The sequence below is a fragment of the Gobio gobio genome (assembly GCF_949357685.1).
Source record: "Gobio gobio genome assembly, chromosome: 6".
Classification (NCBI taxonomy): domain Eukaryota; kingdom Metazoa; phylum Chordata; class Actinopteri; order Cypriniformes; family Gobionidae; genus Gobio; species Gobio gobio.
In genome coordinates, this window is record NC_137102.1 from 5,039,449 (window position 1) to 5,061,054 (window position 21,606).

The window sequence follows — 21,606 nt, forward strand, 5'->3', positions numbered from 1 at the left end:
GAAGTGCATAGGCTATATCTAACAGAAAGCAGGCACGTTTAACAAATTACTCAGCAGATTTTTGCACTGTATTTGGAATTAATAAAACATCGCTCATTTTCAGTTCAAAAACGTATGAGCCAGAGTTTCCTAATGCCTGGTTCAGACTACACAATTTTTTTTGTCTGTTACGATAGTCAGTGTCAGATTACGCGATTTTGACTCCTAAAATCTTGTCGTGTCCTGGATAAGAAACATGTCAGACTACACGTTGCTTCGCGACCAATCATCGCTTGTTGTCTTTAACGACGCGCGTGATGTCATCGAAAAGGCGAAACTAGCGACTGACTTACAAGGAAACAAACAAGAGCGTAAACAATGTCTGAAGCGGCGTGTTTTGTACTGGCTGTCTTGTGTTTAGAAAAGCGCAAAAAAAGAAAGAAAACCCGACCATGGACACGTTCCTGGCTTGCTCAAAGAGGGCAGTATGGGTTGTCAATCCTCCAAGGAGAACTTGAGGTAAAATATCGTTCTTTTTATATTAAATATTTTGTTATTAGCCAGTAGTGAAAGCTCTCTCTCTCTCACTCACACACACACACACACACACACACACACACACACACACACACACACACACACACACACACACACACACACACCCTCGCTCTCACACACACACACCCTCACTCACACAGTAACTCACTCTCTCTCTCTCTTTCTCTCACACACACACACACACTCATGCGCACACAAAACACACTCACTCACTCACTAACAAAATCTCTATCTCTCTCTCACACACACAATTTTCTCTATAGCGAAGAAGAATATAATATGATTTGCTAGCTTAAAAGTTACAGCTAATTCCAGTACTCACCGGGTTGCTGAAGGGCTTCCGCTATCGTACGGCAGCTTTTTTTTTGTAATCTGTCGTGGTTGTCCCTCGATGAAACATCGTACAGGCAAGAGTACTGTTGCCACATCTCTACAAACCTTTCCTCCATTTCATAACTCCACCTAGCCGCACCTTCATCTCTCTTGCGTTTCGCCATGTTTGAAAGCTGTGTACGAAAAGCGTCTGTGCTCTGATTGGTCAGCGTCACCCATATGACGGAACCCGTCGTGGGGACTTCAAAAAAAAATTCAACATGCTAGTCTTTCTGCTGTGACGTCGTGAACTATCGCAGACGCGGATTCGGTTGTCGTATACTATGACACACTATACGAGATGAAACGATAAATTCTTGCTTCCCGACGTCCATTGTCGTTTACGAACCCCTACGACACCATACGTCAAACGGATCGTGCCAAATTCGGGCTAAAATCGTGTAGTCTGAACCAGACATAAGATGATACAGAATGATACAAGCCTGGTGAAGCCGCTTTTCCATCGGGTCAAACTGTTCTCTTTGTTTATTAACCGTTCCATTCCGAGCTGATCCGAGCCAGCCGGTACGGATATGTTTTCGTTATCTACTGTGGTGCTGCGATAATGTTCATACGGTATACGTCAAGTCAGTCATTGCCTTGGGAACGCAAGAGTTAACAGACGATATGTGATGTAAATATCGACTCCGTTATGAAGGATGACCAGATATATATATATATTTTAAACTATTATTAATGTGTTCAAATCAAATCAAGTGCGTTTAGCAAGCTACGGAGAAACTGGCAACCAGGCGACACACAAGTGATTGATCCCGAGTGGCAACATACACACATTCAGGCAGCACGGTAGTCGGTGGAGGAAAAATCCTCATACCCCTTCGTTTGAAGTGTGGTCCTGAAAAATCTTGGTTTGAAGGGCTTCCCATTACCCCTACCAATCCAACCAAAAGAGAATCGAGACACCCCTACCCCTTCACGTGAACGCGCAAAACGAAGGGGTAGGGGAAAGAGAAGGGCTAAGGGGTAGAAATGGGATTGGGCCTAAATGGTGGCATTTTGCGACCTTTTTTCCTGCTGGTGCAACTGAATTTGGTTGGAGGTCGAGACCTAGTGGGAAGCGTTTGGTGCAGAATTCTCTGTAAACCACAGATATCAGAGCAAACAGAGCTGACCCGCGGAAACATTTGAAACATTCAGGGGTTTCAGTCCACAAATCATAAACCTACACCATGGATTTAATGTAGTGACACCCCATGGTATTGAGGAAGAAATGGTCAAATGTGTTTTTTTTTACATTATTCATCTCAGGGTTCGTACAACCTTTTGAGAGTAAAATTCAAGCTCTTTTCAAGTATTTCACACTTTTTCCAGCACTTCAAAGCTCTAAATATTAACCAATTTTATATTATTTTTAGTGTGATGATTTTTAAAACTGCAAGTGTAAAGGTGCTAAAAAACCCACTATAACCAGTAGGTGGTGGCATAGGAGCACTTATTTGACTTATTAGACATTTCCACTCCTTAATATATGGAAAAAAGTTAGCCTGGATGCCAGCCGACATTTTTACTCGGGCAGTTCGGTCTGGACTTTCTCCGTAGAGAAGTAATTATGCCCGAACAGAAACTGTTCGGACCAATGAAATTGTCAGGGCGGGCTTTAGACGATGATGGACAGAAGATCAACAGTAACGTAATCATCCACGTCACCAAAGAGCACTTGGGTTCAATTTGTTCTAATCCTAAACGGAGAACTTGTTGTAAATGCGTTCACATTTACTATTTCTCTCAGAAATGATGATCGTGTTGGTAAGTACTCTGTGTATCCTTAAATTCTTTTTTTTACAACACCGGCAAAGATCGTTTAACACTCGTCTTTTTCTTCTAACGTAACTTATTCCAGCGTGCGTGCAGACAGGGTTGCCAAGTTTTTACAACAAAACCGCCCAATTGCTAACGTTCCTCAAAACTAGCCAAAAACAAGCCCAATAGCTTTCCAGGGGGGTTCTCCGGGAAAAAAAAGGCATTTGGAGGTAAAATATGTGTTATTTTGGCAGGGCTGGCAGCTAAAAATCGCATTCCTGGGTCTGTATATCAGATAATTGGGGTCGCTTCAACCTGCAGACTTGGCAACACAGTGCAGTTGAGTTCTGTTGACGTTTGATAACTAACGTTATGCGTCGCTCCGTTGCTCTGATTGGTTGTAGGTCTATCCAATTGAGATCTTTCCTGGTTCGGTTGAAACACGCCCCATAATCACAGCCCAACGGAGCAGAATCAGACTCATATTCTGACTAGAATTGAGTATGACGATGTCAGGCTAGAAAAAAGTAGGAATGAAAAACAAATATTTTTCTTCAAATTGTGACTGGATTACACAGAAAACAAGTAAAGAGTGTTCCTTTTAGTTCAGTATGATACTATAGAAGAACAATAGTACATTTAATAAGAGTGGAATATTACAATTTTCCTTATAGAAATGAGGTTTTTGCACATTACTGTTGCATTTTTTCTGCATTACAATTCAAGCTCAGCGCTTCACTGTTAAATTTCCAATAAACAAACGTACTATTATTAGTAACTGCACTTATTAACAAAACAATGCAAAACAATAGTAATTTTATGATTAAATTAACCTTATGATACATTTTCTGACCATCTGTAGAACTTAGTGGCGCTGGTGCCACTGCTCTCAAATGTTAGTCTGGAGTCCTGCATTATCAAAGTATTTATTTGTAATACAGTGGAAATTAGTGGATTTGGTTAGCATGTTGATTTACGGTGTGCGCCCCTACATTTTCAGGTTGTGACCCTAACATTTTCAGTTGAGGGCCACTGTGCTCCTAGTGAAAAAAAGTTAGTCTGGAGCCCTGTTTCTTATCTTTCAATTCTACTGGATTTTTCATTTCACTCACATTTTATGAAAAAGAAACCAGTGTAAAAGCGCCCCAGTAGCCGGACCAGTGGACAGAATTAGACTGTAGCTGTAAGTCTTCACAGTAATGTTCTTTACTGTGTTAATAGGGCTGATGTTGTTAAGAAATATTTTCAGATTTTTGACAAGTAGATGATCATTAAACCACAAGAATACAAATCTCATGAGCCCTATTTTAGCGATCTGAGCTCATGGTCTGAAGCTCACGGCACAGGTGCTCTTGGACGATTTGGGCGTTGAGGAGAGTTGAAATCAGGTCAACTTTATGGTAATGAGCTATGACGTGGTTTGATGGCAACCAATGGGAATGTAGAAGTTTTCCGCTTTAGAGGATCCCAGAGAACGCAGTCCTGTAAACTTTGGTTCCCATCACATTAGTTCCCAAACAAAATGGAGGAGAGGTTGATCACTGCTGAGGCGGGTTTGATAAGAAGGCGCGCAACACTATTTATAGGCAACATTTTCGCGCTAGAACGCTTCTTTTTCTAGCGGGAATGCAATTAATTTGCTCAAAACAACACCGACTTGACCAATTGCATTAATGCTGCACTTCAGCCAGGACAGTTATTGTAATGTAGGCTGCACACAAATTACATCTTGAGTACCTATAGAGTAGGATTGCATCCTTCATATCTCCGAAAAGTCTTTAGTTTTATCATATTTATAAAAGAAAGATATGCTGTACGAGTCTTTCCGGAAAAAAAATCAGAGCGGCTGGAGGCGTGTCGTGTGGGCGGAGCTAAACAGCCCCGAGCGCGCGCAACTATTGCGTTGAGAACGTCTGAAAGCTGTGACATCCTTAAACGTGGAAAAGAAAACGTTATCCTAAATAAACCATGACTATCAATCAGATTTAACCCAGGGTTCCCACGCTTCTTGAAAGTTCTTGAATCTCAGACACATGGATTCAAGGCCTGGAAAGTACTTGAAAACAAACACAGGTCCTTGAAAGTGCTTGAATTAAGCATGAAGTGCATTTTGTTAGAGTAGCATGGTGCTATTACCTTCATGCGCTGCCAAAGCCAGAACAAAACAGCATTACGGGAGGAAGGAATATATTTCTGCTGTTCCATAAGCGCCATCTACTGTCAAAAGCCCTATTTGGGTGGTAATTGTTTCTCGTGTGGGCATAAGGTATTTTCATCCTTGACAGGGGCTAGTCAGAGATTTTATTGCCGCCCGAATCCAGAAGGTCAGTGTTTTTCTCCCACCACCCGCGTAAAAATCCCCGGCCGAATTACCTACAGTTTTTAGACAAACACAAGGTTGTGTGGTCATTTAATTGCCATCCGAATCCACATCTCAGAGTTTTCAAGATAAGATCACTTCAAAATGCACTGCTTATATCCTTTTTGACCACTGCAGGCCACCGTACGGTTGTACTTTGCTGTAATTTGGATGCATTTTAAAGATCTAGACTTTCATTACTGAAATGCTGGCAAGTATTTACAAGAGCAATATATCATCACCGCTCAAAAAATAAAAAGAAGAAAAGCACGTAAACATCTGAAATCTTTTCATTTAATTGGAAAATTCATGTATACAATATTATTTCTATATTTTGATGTTTTAATTAAGTAATGATTTATAAAAAAGAAAACTAAAACTAGTGTGAAATAAATGTTAAAAGCAGGAATAAGAGCTGCAAACTGCATCTCTCGTTAAAACTCGCTCGCTCTTGTACACCAGCCTTTTTCCTCATTGGATTTTGTAAAATTGCACATTTTTCCTCATTGGAAATTGTATTTTAGGTGTCAGTATATGCCTTAGCGTTACTGCATTAATGATAGACACAGGTACAGTAGGTATTTGATATATTGGCAATAACACACCCACCTTTATCGTATTTATTGTGCTTGATTTAAAATAAAAGGTGCTTTAAAAAGTCCTTGAAAGTCCTTGAATCTGGTGTCCATGAAAGAGTGGAAACCCTGTCAACCACACATATATGATCCAGAATCAGATCCGGAGGCTGAAATTGAACAGGAGCAGCAGAAACGACTACAGCAGGTCGTCTGTGGTGTGTAACAATTGCTGTAACTGTGCTTAGCAGCTTGTCATGCGCAAGTTTTACAACGTGTGTGTGTGTTTACTCATGGTTTATGAGGTCATAAACCAGGGCCTGTATTCATAAAGAATCTTAATGCAAAGAGTAGCTCCTAGTGACAAAATTCTAAGAAAATTCTTAAAAATGTGGGCGTTTACTCTTAAAATTAACTAAAAAATCCTAGTAAAGAAAAAAGTAATTCAGAAAGCATCTTAACCCTTAAAAGAGGTCTTAAGATCAAATTTGTTAAGAGCACGGACGAGGACTTTTAAGAGGCTTAAGAGTTTCTTTAGTAGCGGAGAAAATGGCAGAAAGACGAAGAGGGAGAAGAAATGTGTTGCAGACAATGGATGATCGTGAGTTAATAAGACGCTATAGATTAGATTGTGCAGGGATCATGTTTGTTGCATTAAACCCAACTTTCAAACCACCAATTAAATAGACATGCCAGCAATCAGTGTAATTGGAAAGAGTGGAACAATGTTTATAATTCTAAGCCAATCAAATACCTTATAGGAAATTAACAGCATGGTAAATAATAAAAGGATTTATATACACTGAAAAAAATTATTTGTTGAATTTACTAAAAAATTTTATCGTAAGTGGTCGCAATCAATTTATTTGATCTCAATTTAAACAAAAACACATGCAATTCCCATAAAACTAATTAATTTTTTCAAATTAAAATCAAAAAACTACATTTAAATTATTTCAACGAGCACAAATTAATTATGCTTAATTTAATCGGGCCATAATATTTTTTTTCAGTGTACATATATATAATGTGTGTGTGTGTGTGAGAGTGAGAGAGAACAGTAATATAGGACAATTTGCGCTTGTGATTTCAAAGTGAAGGCTTAGAATAGACCCTATACTTAAAAGCGCTCCTTTTTTCCCCTTTTTGGACAACCAACCAATCACAGTCTTCAAAAGACTGTGTCATACGTAGCAACGGGGTCAGCCCCGCCTCTTCACTAACATAAAAGTTTTTGTATCTTCCTTGCTCAGAGTTGCTCTCAGATCGGTCCCGAATAGCTCTTAAGCTAAGACTCCTATGTAAAAGTTTTTAAAGGTCCCCTTCTTCTCGATTCCATTGTTCAAACTTTAGTTAGTGTGTAATGTTGCTGTTAGAGCATAAATAATACCTGTAAAATTATAAAGCTCAAAGTTCAATGCCAAGCGAGATATTTTATTTAACAGAAGTTCCCTTTCAAAGCCTACAGCGAACGGCTGGCTTGGACTACATCCTGGTACTTCCTTCTTTAATTACGTCAGTAGCGCAGTAGAACAGACTAACCTCCGCCCACAAAGAAACGCGAAAAAGGGGGCGCGGTCTTGTTGCTGTCCCACGTGGAGAAGCGGACGGTCGCGTGGAGAAAAGGAACTGTTGCGTTGAGTGTGTTTATCGCCATGTCATCGAGACGCTGTTATTTTCATCCAGGAGTCAAATCACCTTTGTTTGGCTTTCCCAGGGACGCTGTAGAGATTATTGAACGCATACATCTCTCCGTTAAGAGGCGTGACCTTTCCAACGTGCGCTAAGCAGCTGTCAAATTACAACACAGGAACCGCTTTCACGTGCGCTAAGCTGTGGTCGAATCACAGCACAGGAACCGCTTGCACAATCAGAACTCGTTACGTGTTTCTGAAGGAGGGACTTTATAGAACAAGGAAATCACCAGCCGTTTTTAGGACAGTGGAAACAGCGGTATACAGATAAGTAAATAGTGTGAAAAATACTGTGTTTTTTTACACGCGAAACATGAACACATGTTATATTGCACACTGTAAACACAATCAAAGCTTCAAAAAAACACGAAGAACGGGACCTTTAAGCTAAATTAGGAGTTTTCTGAGAGGACTCTTAGAATCTTTATGAATACGGGCCCAGGTTTATAAGGACTTAAAGTTAGCAGTAGCAAGTGGAACGGTTAATATATATAAAATTTTGTTTAGTGTAATATAATATATTCATTGGCCCTCATTTATCAATCTTGCGTAGAAACGGGCGTATATGTTGGCGTAAGATTATGCTTACACTCCTCTCACCGCCTGATTTATGAAGCTGTGCGCACCTCTGAAATCCAGGCGTACGCAAAACCTGCCCTTGATAAATGCCGCGGCTGAAAACGATCGTCATTAGAATAACACGCCCCTATATATTCAAGTCTCCGCCTCCCCCACGCCCTCATTTTACGCCATGGACACACGAAAGACGGCAAAGAAGCGAAACTTCTCCGATGTGGAGATCGGACCATCACCAGGGAAGTGGAAAAAAACTAAATTGTTTTATTTGGGAGTTTAAAAAGTGGGATTAAAAGCGCCCAGAAAAACAAAATATGGACTCGAATTATGAGTACTGTTAATAGTGTGGGGGTTGAAAAGCGCACTCCAGCAGAGGTAATAATGTTTTATTGCTTAATATAGACCAATAGTGATCAAGTTAAGTGAGTTTTCTTGTTTATTGTAGGTGAAAAAAAAGTGGTCAGATATAAAGATCGCCACAAAGAGGCGCGTCTCGGCACTGAAGAGGAGCGTTTAAATGGCTGTTTGGATGAGAAATTATCTATCTTTTTTTTTTATTAATGACGCTTATTGTTATTTCGAAGAAGAATGTCGTTTATTATTATTTATTTTATTATTTTATTGCGCAGCTGCCGGGCCTAACCCTGAAACGTCAGGTAAAGCGCACAGGCTCGCAACTGGAGGAATACATATGCCTACAAATCAAATGCTTTGGTAAAGTCACACAAATTAAAGTCCATTGAAGTCCATGTTGCACAAAAATAAACACTGAAGTTTATAATTACTATGTTGTTTTTGTTGTTTTACAGTGGGTCATAATATAGCATATCTTTGTCAGTGCGTTTTGTGGTGTTAGGAATTTTTTTCTGCGCATTTTCGCACTAACTCAAAACGTGCGTACACCACCTCCTGAGTGGGCGTAGGATTTGAGCGCGCCGTACGCCAACATCCATATTGATAAATCTCAAAGTCACCGTAGTTTTGGGTGTACGCTGGAAATTTGGTGTACGCACTTTTGATAAATGAGGGCCAATATGTGCATTGTTTGTATTACTGTAGTTTAATGATCATTTAATTGTCAGAATGCAGAAACAAAACTAATTAAACTAACTGTAAAAATTAATTAAATATAAAAAGCATTTATATTATTATTATTATCATCATTGTTGTTTATGCCAATACTTTATTTAAAGTTGATATAAAAGGGACAGAAATTTGTTTATATTTTGTTTTGGGCTAGTCCACTGTTACATTGTAAAATAAAATGTTAAATATACGAATTCAGCAGAAACAAAAACGTCCTTGCTGTTGAGCTCTGGAAGCTTCTTTTTTTCCTTCTGTTCTTTCCCTCGGTCTCTCTCGCGCACATCTTCCCTGTTACTTGGGTTGATCTGGATCACTCCTGATTTTTTTCCTCCTCTCTTCTCTAGCCTTCAGCTCTGGCATCGATAGCACGCTGGATGATATGGTCAGCCTGCTGGGGACTGATAATGCAGGCTTACACACACACACACACTCACCTGCACAGGAAAATGCACAATGCAATCTCTCAGGATGAGCCCTGGTCCTAATCTGTCTCCATAGCAACGGTGTCCGGGTAGGATCCCCCGGTTGGCCTTGCGTGTGCCGCTATAGGGATGCTGTCTCATGACCTAGAGCGAGCGAGGGATTGTGATTAGCTATCAGTGTGATCATCAGATAAAGAAATACAGCTAATTGCTTCTCAGAGAGCAAGTATTGAGCAACTGACATGTCTGCGATAAGCTTATAGAAGGAGACTCTAGCTGGAGGCCGATGTGACTCTCAGAGCTCAAGCTGAGTGCTTTAAGTCTGGGTTAAGAAAGAGAGTCGTCGTACTTCTCAGCGTGGTTCTGATGGAGAGAGGGAGGCGGTTTTATTTACTGAGCTCCAGCTGAGAAGGATTTTCCTCTAACTACAATTAGAAACAACCTTCAGTTGAGATTTGGGCTGTTTGCGATGGGTTTAGATCAAACTTGTATGAGGTTTATATAACCATATTCATGTACCGTATTTTACCTGGTACTCTAATGGCTTGTTTCCACTGAGCGGTACAGTACGGTCCTTATGTGGTTGATGCACTTTTATGAACAGAAACAGCCATTCACTGCCATTATAGAGTTATCCATCCATCATAAAAGTGCATCTATCCATCATAAAAGTTCATCCGTCCATCAAAAAAGTGCATCTATCCTTCATAAAAGTGTATCTATCCATCATAAAAGTGCATCTGTCCATCATAAAAGTGCATCTATCCATCATAAAAGTGCATCCATCCATCATAAAAGTGCATCTATCCATCATAAAAGTGCATCTATCATTCATAAAAGTGCATCTATCCATCGTAAAAGTGCATCTATCATTCATAAAAGTGCATCTATCCATCATAAAAGTGCATCTATCCGTCATAAAAGTGCATCTATCCATCATTAAAGTGCATCTATCCATCATAAAAGTGCATCTATCATTCATAAAAGTGCATCTATCCATCATAAAAGTGCATCCATCTATCATAAAAGTGCATCTATCCATCATAAAAGTGCATTCCACTTTGTTATAACACCATTAACAGTTGAGCGTGGAATATTTAGTAGTGAGGAAATGTCCCGAATGGACTTATTGCACAGGTGTCCACCGATCACGGCCCCACGCTTGAGTTCTCTGAGAGTGACCCATTCTTTCAGCGTCTGCAGGCCTAGAGCTTGATTTATACACCTGTGGCCATGAAGTGATTGAACACCTGAATTCAATGATTTTGAGGGGCGTCCCAATACTTTTGGCAATATAACTGTGCACAAGACTACAATCACTTATGTTTGATTTGATGATGTAGCCCAGAAATAGGATAATATAAAACCTCCCGGATGAGCCGTTGAGGTTAATGAGTTAGAACAGGTGCAAGTCGGCTAATGAGGGGACGAAACTACACCTGTTTCATAATCAACCCTACTTCATACCATACAAAACAAGCCAAACACCTCACAGCTGAAACTTTAGAATGATTGCTTCGTTCCGATGATCCTTTTTCTAAAAATAATTGTGCTTTTTTTGTTCCAAAACCATCTGTTCACGATGTCCACATATCCACTGTCTTGGAGCTGGTTTCTTGGATGAGAAATGCTAAGTCGTGAGAATGTCCTTATTATAAATCTGTCGTTTTTAGCGAGGTGTGTTATTACCAGACATCTACTGCTGTGTTTGCCTGAGCTGTCTGCCATCTCACAAGGAATAAATCTTATTAAACGAGTAAAAATGAGTCCAGTGATGTTTAATGAGCACCCTTGCTGATGAAAAAAGCTATTTTACGTCTCTTAAAGATATTGCCTTATCTGCTCCCCTCACTCTTTCTCCATTTATCTCTCGTATATTGAAGTGTCTTCTCTCCTCTGGGCCTCTGAGAGAATTGAAGTTAGGACAAATATTGATAGAAGCTAGAAGTCACTTAGTATTAAGTTATTGTCCTTACTTTTTTAGCATCGGCGTAGAGAAATAAGATTTTATAAGCTCGAGAGGCTTTGCTTGTGTTTGCGTGCGATGCCGTTCTTCACTGTTTACAGCTGCGGTTGTGCAGTGAATGCAACGCTTCAGAGGCTCACGAATGCGTCCTTTAATCATTTTGGGGATGCTTTTGTGGTGCAGATCCACAGGCATTGTGCTGAAAAGGCGGTAGATTTGTGGCAGTAGTTCACACCTTTGGATTATTAGGCCAAATCTCTGGGATTACATGGGATTATTGTCACACTGGATTATTAGTTCAAGACACCACATGGTGTTGCGATGATACATGGCCTACCATTCTGTGTATTTATAGACTTGTACTGCACCAAATTAGACATGTTTATGCATTTAACAGAAGGAATTGGATATATTTATGTCTAGCACAATGGTTCTCAAGCTTTTTGACTTCAACTCTCTTTTCCCCCCAACCCATTCACAATTTCTACCCAATTAAATATTTAGAGCTTGACATAACTAGAAAGATGTGTGCATTATAAAAAAACAACCAAATACTACAAAATATCTTGATTTTTGTTGTTGTTTTAGCTTATTTTAATACTTCTTTTGTCTTATTTTAAATCATTTTAAAGGGGTGGCTGATTATGATTTGACTCTTTTAACTGTAGTTAGTGTGTAGCGTCGCTGTTTGAGCATAAACGACATCTGCAAAGTTACGACGCTTAACGTTCAACGCAAAGGGAGATATTTTCTTCTAAAGAAATCACTTTTTAAGGACAACAAACATAACTACAGCAAGCTTCTTGTCACTAACCCTACATTTTTTGGACCCTTGTGTCTAGGGCTGGGTGATATGTCTGAAATATAAGTGTTTCATATCGGTCGATATCGATAATTATTGATATTTTTATGACCTATTTAAAAGAATATTTTACATTTAAACATTTTTATTTTAAACTTAACCGTCCTCTGATTATAATCCCCTCAGTTATAAAAGCAGAAATGTCAACACAACCATGGAAAACACTCAAATAATTAAAATATAAACACAAGTCAAATGAACAATGAACACTTAACAATTATCTCTTAACATTAAGATGCAGTGCCTCCGTTATTTCTCTGTTACTGTTAGCGTTTAGATGCTTTGTCATAAGGCACTGATGCAGAGTAACATTACCTCTCCATGTAGTTTCAAAGGCTGAATCCGATATCGCCCCCTATACCCTTAAATAGGGCATTATTTGAGGGGACGGCCATTTGTAGTGGTGTCCGAAATGATAGTGGACGTTATTGAGTGCACTCATTCTATAATGAGTCCGAATTCGCTCACTTGTTTTCATTCACTCCTTCAAGTGAACTGTATTAGTGGATTAAAGTATGGAATAGTGATTGAGTGTTTACGGAGCGATTTTGGATTCAGCCAAAGTCAAGAAAAGCACAACGGCGAGCGCGACGAGTATAAACACGTCCCCGAACGAACGAGGCTCACACTGCGGAGCCAAGCGAAAGAATAAACAAGGCTGATAAAACATGTTTGTGGTATTACCAGTCTTGGTAGGGACGACGGTCTTGCATAATTTGCAGACGTCATTGGTCTGACTACGGTCACACTTATACAATCCAAAAAACTGCCATACTGGCGAGCTGAGTTGTTTTCCTGTTTTATCAACAATTTCCTCGCTCGCTGTGGCACTCATTTATCAGTTTACTGAAGAATCCAACATGAGACAATGATATGGCGCAACCAAACGTGATACAGTTACATGATTGAGTGTCTTTGTTCATGCAACCAAACTTGCTTCGCAACCTCTGGTTTCTTCCAACAAACAAAAAAGCGAAATCGAACGCATTTTTTATTGATATATCGATTACGTGTCTATCGCTATACATATCGTTTTATCGCCCAGCCCTACTTGTGTCTGTTTTGTTTTTCTCTGTTTCCTGGAAGCCTGCGCTTCCTTTGTTTTGTTGTAATTGTCTTAAGTAAAGATTGTCTTTTGTTGAAGATCAACGACTCCTTGCTTTTTGCCACCTCTGCCCTTGGATTCATTTACTGGGGACTTAGCTCAATCAATAAACTGTGTTACTGTGTAAATATATACATGTATAATAGCATATTTAATAGGGGTGTAACGGTACACAAAACTGACGGTTCGGTACGTACCTCGGTTTTGAAGTCACGGTTCGGTACGGATTCGGTACAGCAGTTTTACAAAATTGCTTTTTATTCATTTTTATTCAACAGTGGTTTAATGAAAAAAATGGTGTCTGTCCTTAAATGAATTCAGTTATAACTAAAAGTTTCTTAAAGATAATGCTGTAAACTATATAGGGAGCCCTTACTTGCATATTGCTATTAAAGATTAACAACAGAGCCCAAACTATTAGCCTAAATTCAGTCGCTATTTATTTTTAGATATAATAATCAACACTCGCTTCACATAAGGCAGTTTTTGCATTAACTTCTAAATCTAATTATTATTATTTTTTCTCCAATTCGTTGTTGAAATATAATCATTTAGTGGCTGTAATTTTCATGACAGGTTTATTTAAACATACATTAAACAAGACATCACTAACAGGCTAAGTAGTAGGCTATATAATGAATATAGGCTAATATAATGAATATATAGGCTAATATAGTGCATGTATTCAGTGAAAGAGTTAATCTCTCTAGTGAACTCAGCTGTGGACACTAAATGACTTCTGAGGTAAACGAATTCTACACGACATTGTTTACAAGCTGTTTTATTGTCTTTCCGCGGTTGAAACACCGATGGAGCGATTACACAACATATGATACGTTTCAGTAAGTTGTAATGTATCCTTTATGTTTATTCTTTAGAAGAGATGATCGCGTTCACTCAAGCGCGCCGCGCGCTGCCGCTTGAAGTTGAACTGATACGCGTCTATCAGTCATGTCACATTATAGAGCGTTAAAACGGCATTTATCGTTTGAATTTCGTGATAAAATGGACTGAATACTCAATATGTTCATATGGGGACTCGGATTGAAGTGTGTTCCGCGTTTTAAACAAGCCGACTGTTAACTGTTAAAGATTGCATTCATAACCGTTCGGTACACGCGCGCACCGTACCGAAAGCCCTGGACCGAAACGGTTCAATACGAATACGTGTACCGTTACACCCCTAATATTTAAATAAATGAATTAACATTTTAACCTCTTAAAGTCTGGGACCATTTCCGCCTGGATTTGGCCTACCTAATTTGAAAGCTTCCCATACCCAAATTCGTGGTCTAAATTCAAAAGTTTGGTGTCATTTTACAGGAAACCCTTTGAAGTTTCATAAACCCCTGCTAAAAGTAATAAGCATGTAAGTATATGTTGTCTAAGCTGTAATAACCCCCTCAAAATTTGATTTTTTTTCTTATAAATTCAGTTTTGAAAGTGTGTAATTCAGGCCCTGTGAGCTCTAGCACCCTGCAGACAGTTTGTGCTGTTTCCACTATATTCCAGAAAACAGTGGAAAAAATTATTTTGTGTGTATCATGTTGTATGCAAGATTTATGCATACCCCCCTCGAATCAATATACAGTGGCATAAAGGCAATATCCCAGTGTCCTTTAATTATTTTAGGTTTAGGTATTTTAGGTTTAGGGTGCCATTTGAGACAGGGCCTTAGCAATTGAGCTGTTATTTATGTATTTTTTGTTCTGTTGTGTTTCAGCTCGGTGAGGACACCTTTAATCGGGCCAAGCTGCTTAATGTTGGCTACACGGAGGCTCTGAAAGACGGAGAATACAACTGCTTCATTTTCAGCGATGTGGACCTAATCCCTATGGATGACCGGAACCTCTACCACTGTTACGACCAGCCTCGTCACTTTGCCATCGCCATGGACAAATTCGGCTTCAGGTAACATTAAATATTGAGGGAACCACAAAGTGTAGGACACACTGTATTTGATATACCATTTTATCTCATCTCACTTTTATAGTTCTGGTCCCTTTTGATACATAAATAATCAGAACTCTCAGCCTGAAAATGCAATAAAATCAGCTTTATATGAATTTAATATCCTTGTAGAATTGTGGTTTATTACAAATATGCGGGGCTGCATTTGTTGCTATTTACATACATATTAATAGATGGCATGTCTGTATTTGTCTTTGTTTCTTTGCAGAGAACAGTCGGTTAATCAAACAGCCGAAGCTTGAGGGCTGTCTGTCAAAGCCTGTGCTTCTGATGATTAATTGCTTTTTTTTCCAGCTATGGAAGATATATGTCTTATGCCGCTTTGCCATCTCGAGAATGCGGCTGAATTATTATGTATCAAAAGTTCATTTGTCAGGTGCCCTGCCAGTCTAGACAGACCTGGAGCTTTGACAAGCATGTGTATTCTTTTTCCAAGGCGGACGATTATTTAGCTGAGACATCCCAGTTCTCTATAAATGTAATAGCTGGAGATATTAAAACACCGGTGAAGGTTCTCCGTATTAGGTTTTCTTTTATATATATTGTCAAACTTGAAATTAATTTTGTCTGTCTTCTGTCGGCAGAAGACACGTTGGCCTTTGCTCCATGGTGTTTAATTTCCTGTCTTTGTGTGAGGGGCTGAAAGAGCCAAGACAATCTTAACTCAGTGCCGTCCGCAGGGAATTCACTTTTTGAAATCAACCTCAATCTTAAAATGTGAGCAGTGTTGGGAAGTTAGTCCAATAACCAGAAAACAATCAGTTCAATTGATGTGTGTAACACATTTAATGATAGCCAAATATTGATAATACTTTATTATTTTTTTTTATTTGTTCTATATTACTGTATACATTATACTGTATATAATATTTTACAGTTTGTTTATTGGTGCAGTTACTGCATTTGTGACCCTGGACCACAAAATACGTCATAAGTTGGGAACCGAGAACCGGTTCTTATGCAGAATCGATACAGATTTTTGAAAAATACCAGAACCACGCGAAATTCTTAAGTTTCGGTTCCGAAAACGGTTCTGGTGCAATGTGTGTGTGAAGCGCTGGGAGCGTATCCTTTCATAGCGAGTGACAGCTCACCTCATCATGAATATTAATTATGTTTCCTGCCGCTTCCAGGAGTGCAACCAATTAACGCAGTTCAGCACTGAAAGCCCTCGCGCTACACATTCACGGTTTTGCGTCAGATATTTAAAATCATATTTTTGACCTTTTATCTTATAATTATGACTTAGCATGTCATATGTTTTACTTTTTATCTCACTATTATGACTTAAAATCATATTTTTGACTTTTTATCTTATAATTATGACTTAGCATGTCATATTTTTGACTTTTTATCTCACTATTATGACTTAAAATCATATTTTTGACTTTTTCTTAAAATTATGACTTAGCATGTCATATTTTTGACTTTTTATCTCACTATTATGACTTTTAAAATCATATTTTTGACTTTTTATCTTAAAATGATGATTTAGCATGTCATATTTTTGACTTTTTATCTCACTATTATGACTTTTAAAATCATATTTTTGACTTTTTATCTAATAATGAGGACATTTAAAATCATATTTTCAACATTTTATCTTATAATTATGACTTAGAATGTTGTATTTCCGACTTTTTATATTATGACTTTTGAAATCATATATTTTTTTAATCTAATAATGAGGACATTTGAAACCATATTTTTGACTTTTTATCTAATAATGAGGACATTTAAAATCATATTTTCAACATTTGATCTCTTAATTATGACTTTATGATAATTGAAATGAGCTGATCAGTAATGTAGTTGAATATTTAGTGTCCCCAACTGAGCAAACCAAAAGCCAAAGGCATCAATAGAAAGCTTATTAATTCAGCTTTCAGATGCATAGATCTTAACCCTTATGACAGGTTTTGTGGTCCAGGGTCACATTTTGCTTTTGTATGGCAGTAAAAACAACCATTTTATTGACAATCTTAAAAGCATCAATGGCATTTTATTCGGATTTGCACATTTCACCAAAGCTCTGTCTGTCAGTGTGAAGCTAACAGCAGGAGTGACAGTCAACAAAACTACAGTGCCTGCTTAGTGCAGAGCCAAAATTTGAACTCTTATTGAATGTGGTTTTTATTTCTCTTTGGACAGCCAGACAATACGATACTAAACAAGTGCCACTGACCTTCTCCGAAGCGTGAGCTGTCTGTGGGATAATAATTCAGTTTTCTCTGTGAGTGATAAACACAATCGGCTTGTGTCTCCAGTCCGAGGAGGCCTTAACGTTTCTGCATTTAATAAGTGGAGCACCTTCAGAGAATTGCACGCTCTCAGACCATGAGTGTGTGAAGAAACTTCAACCATACTGTTTCTGTGAAGACTTCTGCTGTAGCAGATGGCCTCATTAATTTTAGCTTGTTGTCTTTTAACGCGAGCTTGCTGCACACGGGCGCGTGTTTATGTGTGTGTGTGTAGGTTCTTGCTTCTCTTTCTCCCTTATGTCGCACATTTGTTTGCGTGGGTGGATGTGGTGGCTGTCATTGGCAACACACATTGCAGTCGCCCAAGGCGAACCCCGGGCGGCTACCCATGATGCACCTGCCAGCCCATAGCCCAATGGGCCTCTTAAAAGAGGAGACACAAAGATGTTTTCAACCGCTCAATGCTCTTCCAGACTGTATTCATCCAGCATTTCTTTGAAGGCTTCATGCACTTGCTTGAAATATAAATCTGTGGTTTCACATCGCTCTGTGGTTTAAAGGTCAAATATATGACTTAGTTCTGAGAACCACCAAAGCTTTTAATTCATGCTTTGAGACGCAATGCAGTATGTACATTTATATCAGCCTTTAATCCTGTAGATTCCTCAGATAATTCATATCTGACATTGGCCCTTTTGCACGTAAGCTTTTACAGGGCGTCCTTGTAGCTCAAGCGACGGGCCTGAGGGGTGAGAAGTGATGAAAGACATTTGGGAGAAGGATCAGATATCATTTGAAAATGTTGAATCCCCTGTGGGAGGACTCTGTGGCTCTCTAAAATCACTCACACAAGATGCAATTTTGTCAAATTCAAATGCTTCAGTTGGCTGACTAAAGGGCTTAGTTCAGAGAACGAGGTTTCCACTCTACACTTGAATCAAAAATCTAATCTAATGGGAATCCAAAGCCTTTAAACATACGTTTCAAATGGACACAGACAAGAATAGACCATTTGAGAGATAGTCATTAGACTGGCGAAAGTGTTATTGATGATAATAGGGTCCGATTTGACACTGTGGTCTGGTTCTTCTTGCAGGCTGCCCTATGCGGGGTACTTTGGAGGGGTGTCCGGCCTTAGCAAAAAACAGTTTCTCAAAATCAACGGCTTCCCAAATGAGTACTGGGGCTGGGGAGGTGAAGATGACGACATTTACAACAGGTAAGTCCATTAATATGCCATCTTTCTCTCTTATGTGGAATGCTCTGCGCTGGCCGCTGGGTTCAGTGTAGCCCTTCATATGCAAAGCGATTTGCGCTTCGCTGCCCAGAGCAAAGTAGTTTTAAAAACTGTTCATTAGTGCTGGGCGGTATTGACCAAAAATTTATATCACAGTATTTTTCAAAATGATATCGGTTTCATGGTATATGACGGTATTTTTTCCCCTATGCATGGCCGGGTGTTAACCACATTTTCTACTAATTGAGAGTAGATTGACTAGAATGCCCTGTTTTACTGTCATGATCAGTGTTGGGGAAAGTTACTTTGATTTGAATATTGCGTTACTCCCTTAAAAAGCAACTAATTGAGTTACTTAGTTACTTTTTAAGAAAAGTAATGTGCTTACGTTACTTTTGCGTTACTTTTTCTCACCTGGGCTGGGCTTGTTTTTGTTTTGTTTTTTAAACAAAAAAGTTATATTTTTGTGCAACGGTAAAGCCCTCTTCATACCAAAATTGAAATAAGCCTCAGCCTGAGGTAAAAATGCAAATTGACGCATGAACAGTAGAGGGCGCAGCTCCATTCTGGATAATGGTAGAATAGGATGCAGGAGAAAAAAGTTTTACCAATAAAAACAAAAAATCTAGTCATTTTCATCATCAAAGGTCAGCAGCAAGACATTGGTAAATTAAATATAAAGGTAGATTAAATGCATAAAAAATAGTTGTTTTATTTAACATTTAATTGTTGGAAGTTTACATAGTACTCAGATTTTGCATTTGACTGATTTTATTAATTTTGAGGAGTACAGAATCTTTATTGTGCAAGTGAGATCAATAAATGCTCACATTTAGTCTAGAACTACAATAACCCTCATGTTTACACAAACACACACACACACACGCCTCTGCACTTATTTTTTCTCAACATGGGGGCAGGAGAGCTGTCAGTCAAATTAATGTGAAAAAGTAACTCAGATATTTATATTGTTGAAAAATTCCACACTAGAATTAATAGGCCTCCAGTTTACAAAGCCCCACAAAATGATGCTGTGGGGAGTCAACAACCAATAAAACACATGCAACACACTCATTACAGACATGAATATTAAAATATAACCATGGAGATAGAAAAAAAAAGAGTTGAGGACACCTTAATCATTTTAAAAATCTAACCCTATATAACAACAAACTGACAAAACGAGGGAGAAACGCGGAAGAACATTTAAAAGGTCTAAGGATATTTTCGGTACACTTAAGAGCACTACAGTCTCTGAACAAACGACACACGTCAGTTTAACACAGAAAGAATAAAGAAGTTACGTTTTTGCCCATTCTTCTTTGAATTGTCAGTCTATTTATTAACTTACATCGTCTTCTGTGTAGCAGAATAACCCATCGTGTCATCGCGGTCGTGATCAGACGTCTAGTTCAGTGTCCTTTGCATAACGTTATGGCTACATTTCATTTGAAGAAGACGTGATGAAATATATGCAGTATACACGCTGACGGTTTATGTTTGGAGCACTAGAGTATATGAAATATGTCCATAAAAAACTTAACGCGCTCGCTCCGGTCTATATGTGCTATATGATCCATGTGGAGAACGTTAATCTCATCGCGTGTAGTTTGAATTCTCCGCTGTAATCAAAGACTGAATCCGAATTTGCCCCCTATAACCTTAAATAGGGCATTATTTGAGGGGACGGCCATTTGTAGTGGTGTCCGAAACCATAGTGGACATTATTGAGTGCACTCATTCAATCCCACATTGCACCGCAATAACGAGTGTACAGCCGATGTACACACAGTGACTGTCCTAATTCACTCACTCGTTTTCATTCACTCTTTCAAGTGAACAATATAAGTGGATAACGTAGGGAATAATAGTGAATGAGGCTTTAGGGGGTGATTTGGGACTTACCATAGGCTGTGATGCGATCTCAGCTGTGCTCTCACTACAGTGCAACAGTGAAACGGGACCCCTCGAACAGTGACACATACCGGTATTGCGGAATCATCAAAATTAATATCATAACAAAAATAAATACCGGTATGAACCGGTATACCGGCCAGCACCACTGTTCATCCATTATGCTTTCCGTGCTTGTTTCGATGCACCATTTCTATTGGCTGCGCGGGTAATCGTCACAGAGCGCAGCGGCAAAAGTTGACATATTTTGAACTTTGACCACGGCAAGCACACAAGCTCGTCAATGGTGCGCACCGCTGCACGTGCGCTTTCGTCGACGCAGCAACAAACCGTCCTTGCGCGGCGCAAGCCATTGAAATGAATGGATTTCTGTGTGAATTTCCGCGTTCTGTGTGAAAGGCCCATCATACTGTTGGACCCGGTTTCACAGACAGGGCAAATGCTGCCTTCACGTGCTATCAGAATTATTGTAAATATGAGTTTTCTAGGTAAAAAGTGCACATGAATGCCCTCTGATGTCGTGTTTACCACTGGGAAGTTCTGCAATCATTTTGAAACCCAAATTCCCGAGGCGTGCCATAAACTTTAAACATGGTGGCGGGGAGAACTACTGCTGAGACATGTATGATTTATTAGTTTTCCCCCAAAACAGCTGGATCGTCTTGTCTTGCCATTATGTAGTGCATTTTTACATAAACGAGTAATCATTTGAAGCATATTGTATGTTTTATACTAGGGGTGTAACGATACACCTATGCCAAGGTTCGGTTCAGGTCACGGTTTTGGAGTCACGGTTCGGTTCTGTTTGTGGTGGTTCATGGCGGGCACCAGCAAAAATAACACTAGATTCACTTTTAACTTAATAATAACAACAGCAATAAGTTAACTTCATACATTGGCTTAACGTTTTCCTTAGAGCAGTTAACTTCCCTGAGTAAACGCAAATTAAATAAATGCCTCCACTGTAG

At 39.1% G+C, this 21,606-nt stretch overlaps 1 protein-coding gene across 1 annotated transcript in view; it reads left to right on the forward strand.

Annotated features, from left to right (window-relative positions):
• Positions 1-21,606, forward strand: part of b4galt2 (UDP-Gal:betaGlcNAc beta 1,4- galactosyltransferase, polypeptide 2) — a gene marked incomplete at its 3' end in the record, with an annotated part of 245,240 nt that overhangs the window by 183,197 nt on the left and 40,437 nt on the right. Inside the window, exons 4-5 of the mRNA XM_079818440.1 lie at positions 15,039-15,226; positions 18,584-18,706. Coding sequence (XP_079674566.1) covers positions 15,039-15,226; positions 18,584-18,706 — 311 coding nt within the window. The remainder of the gene's footprint in view (positions 1-15,038; positions 15,227-18,583; positions 18,707-21,606) is intronic.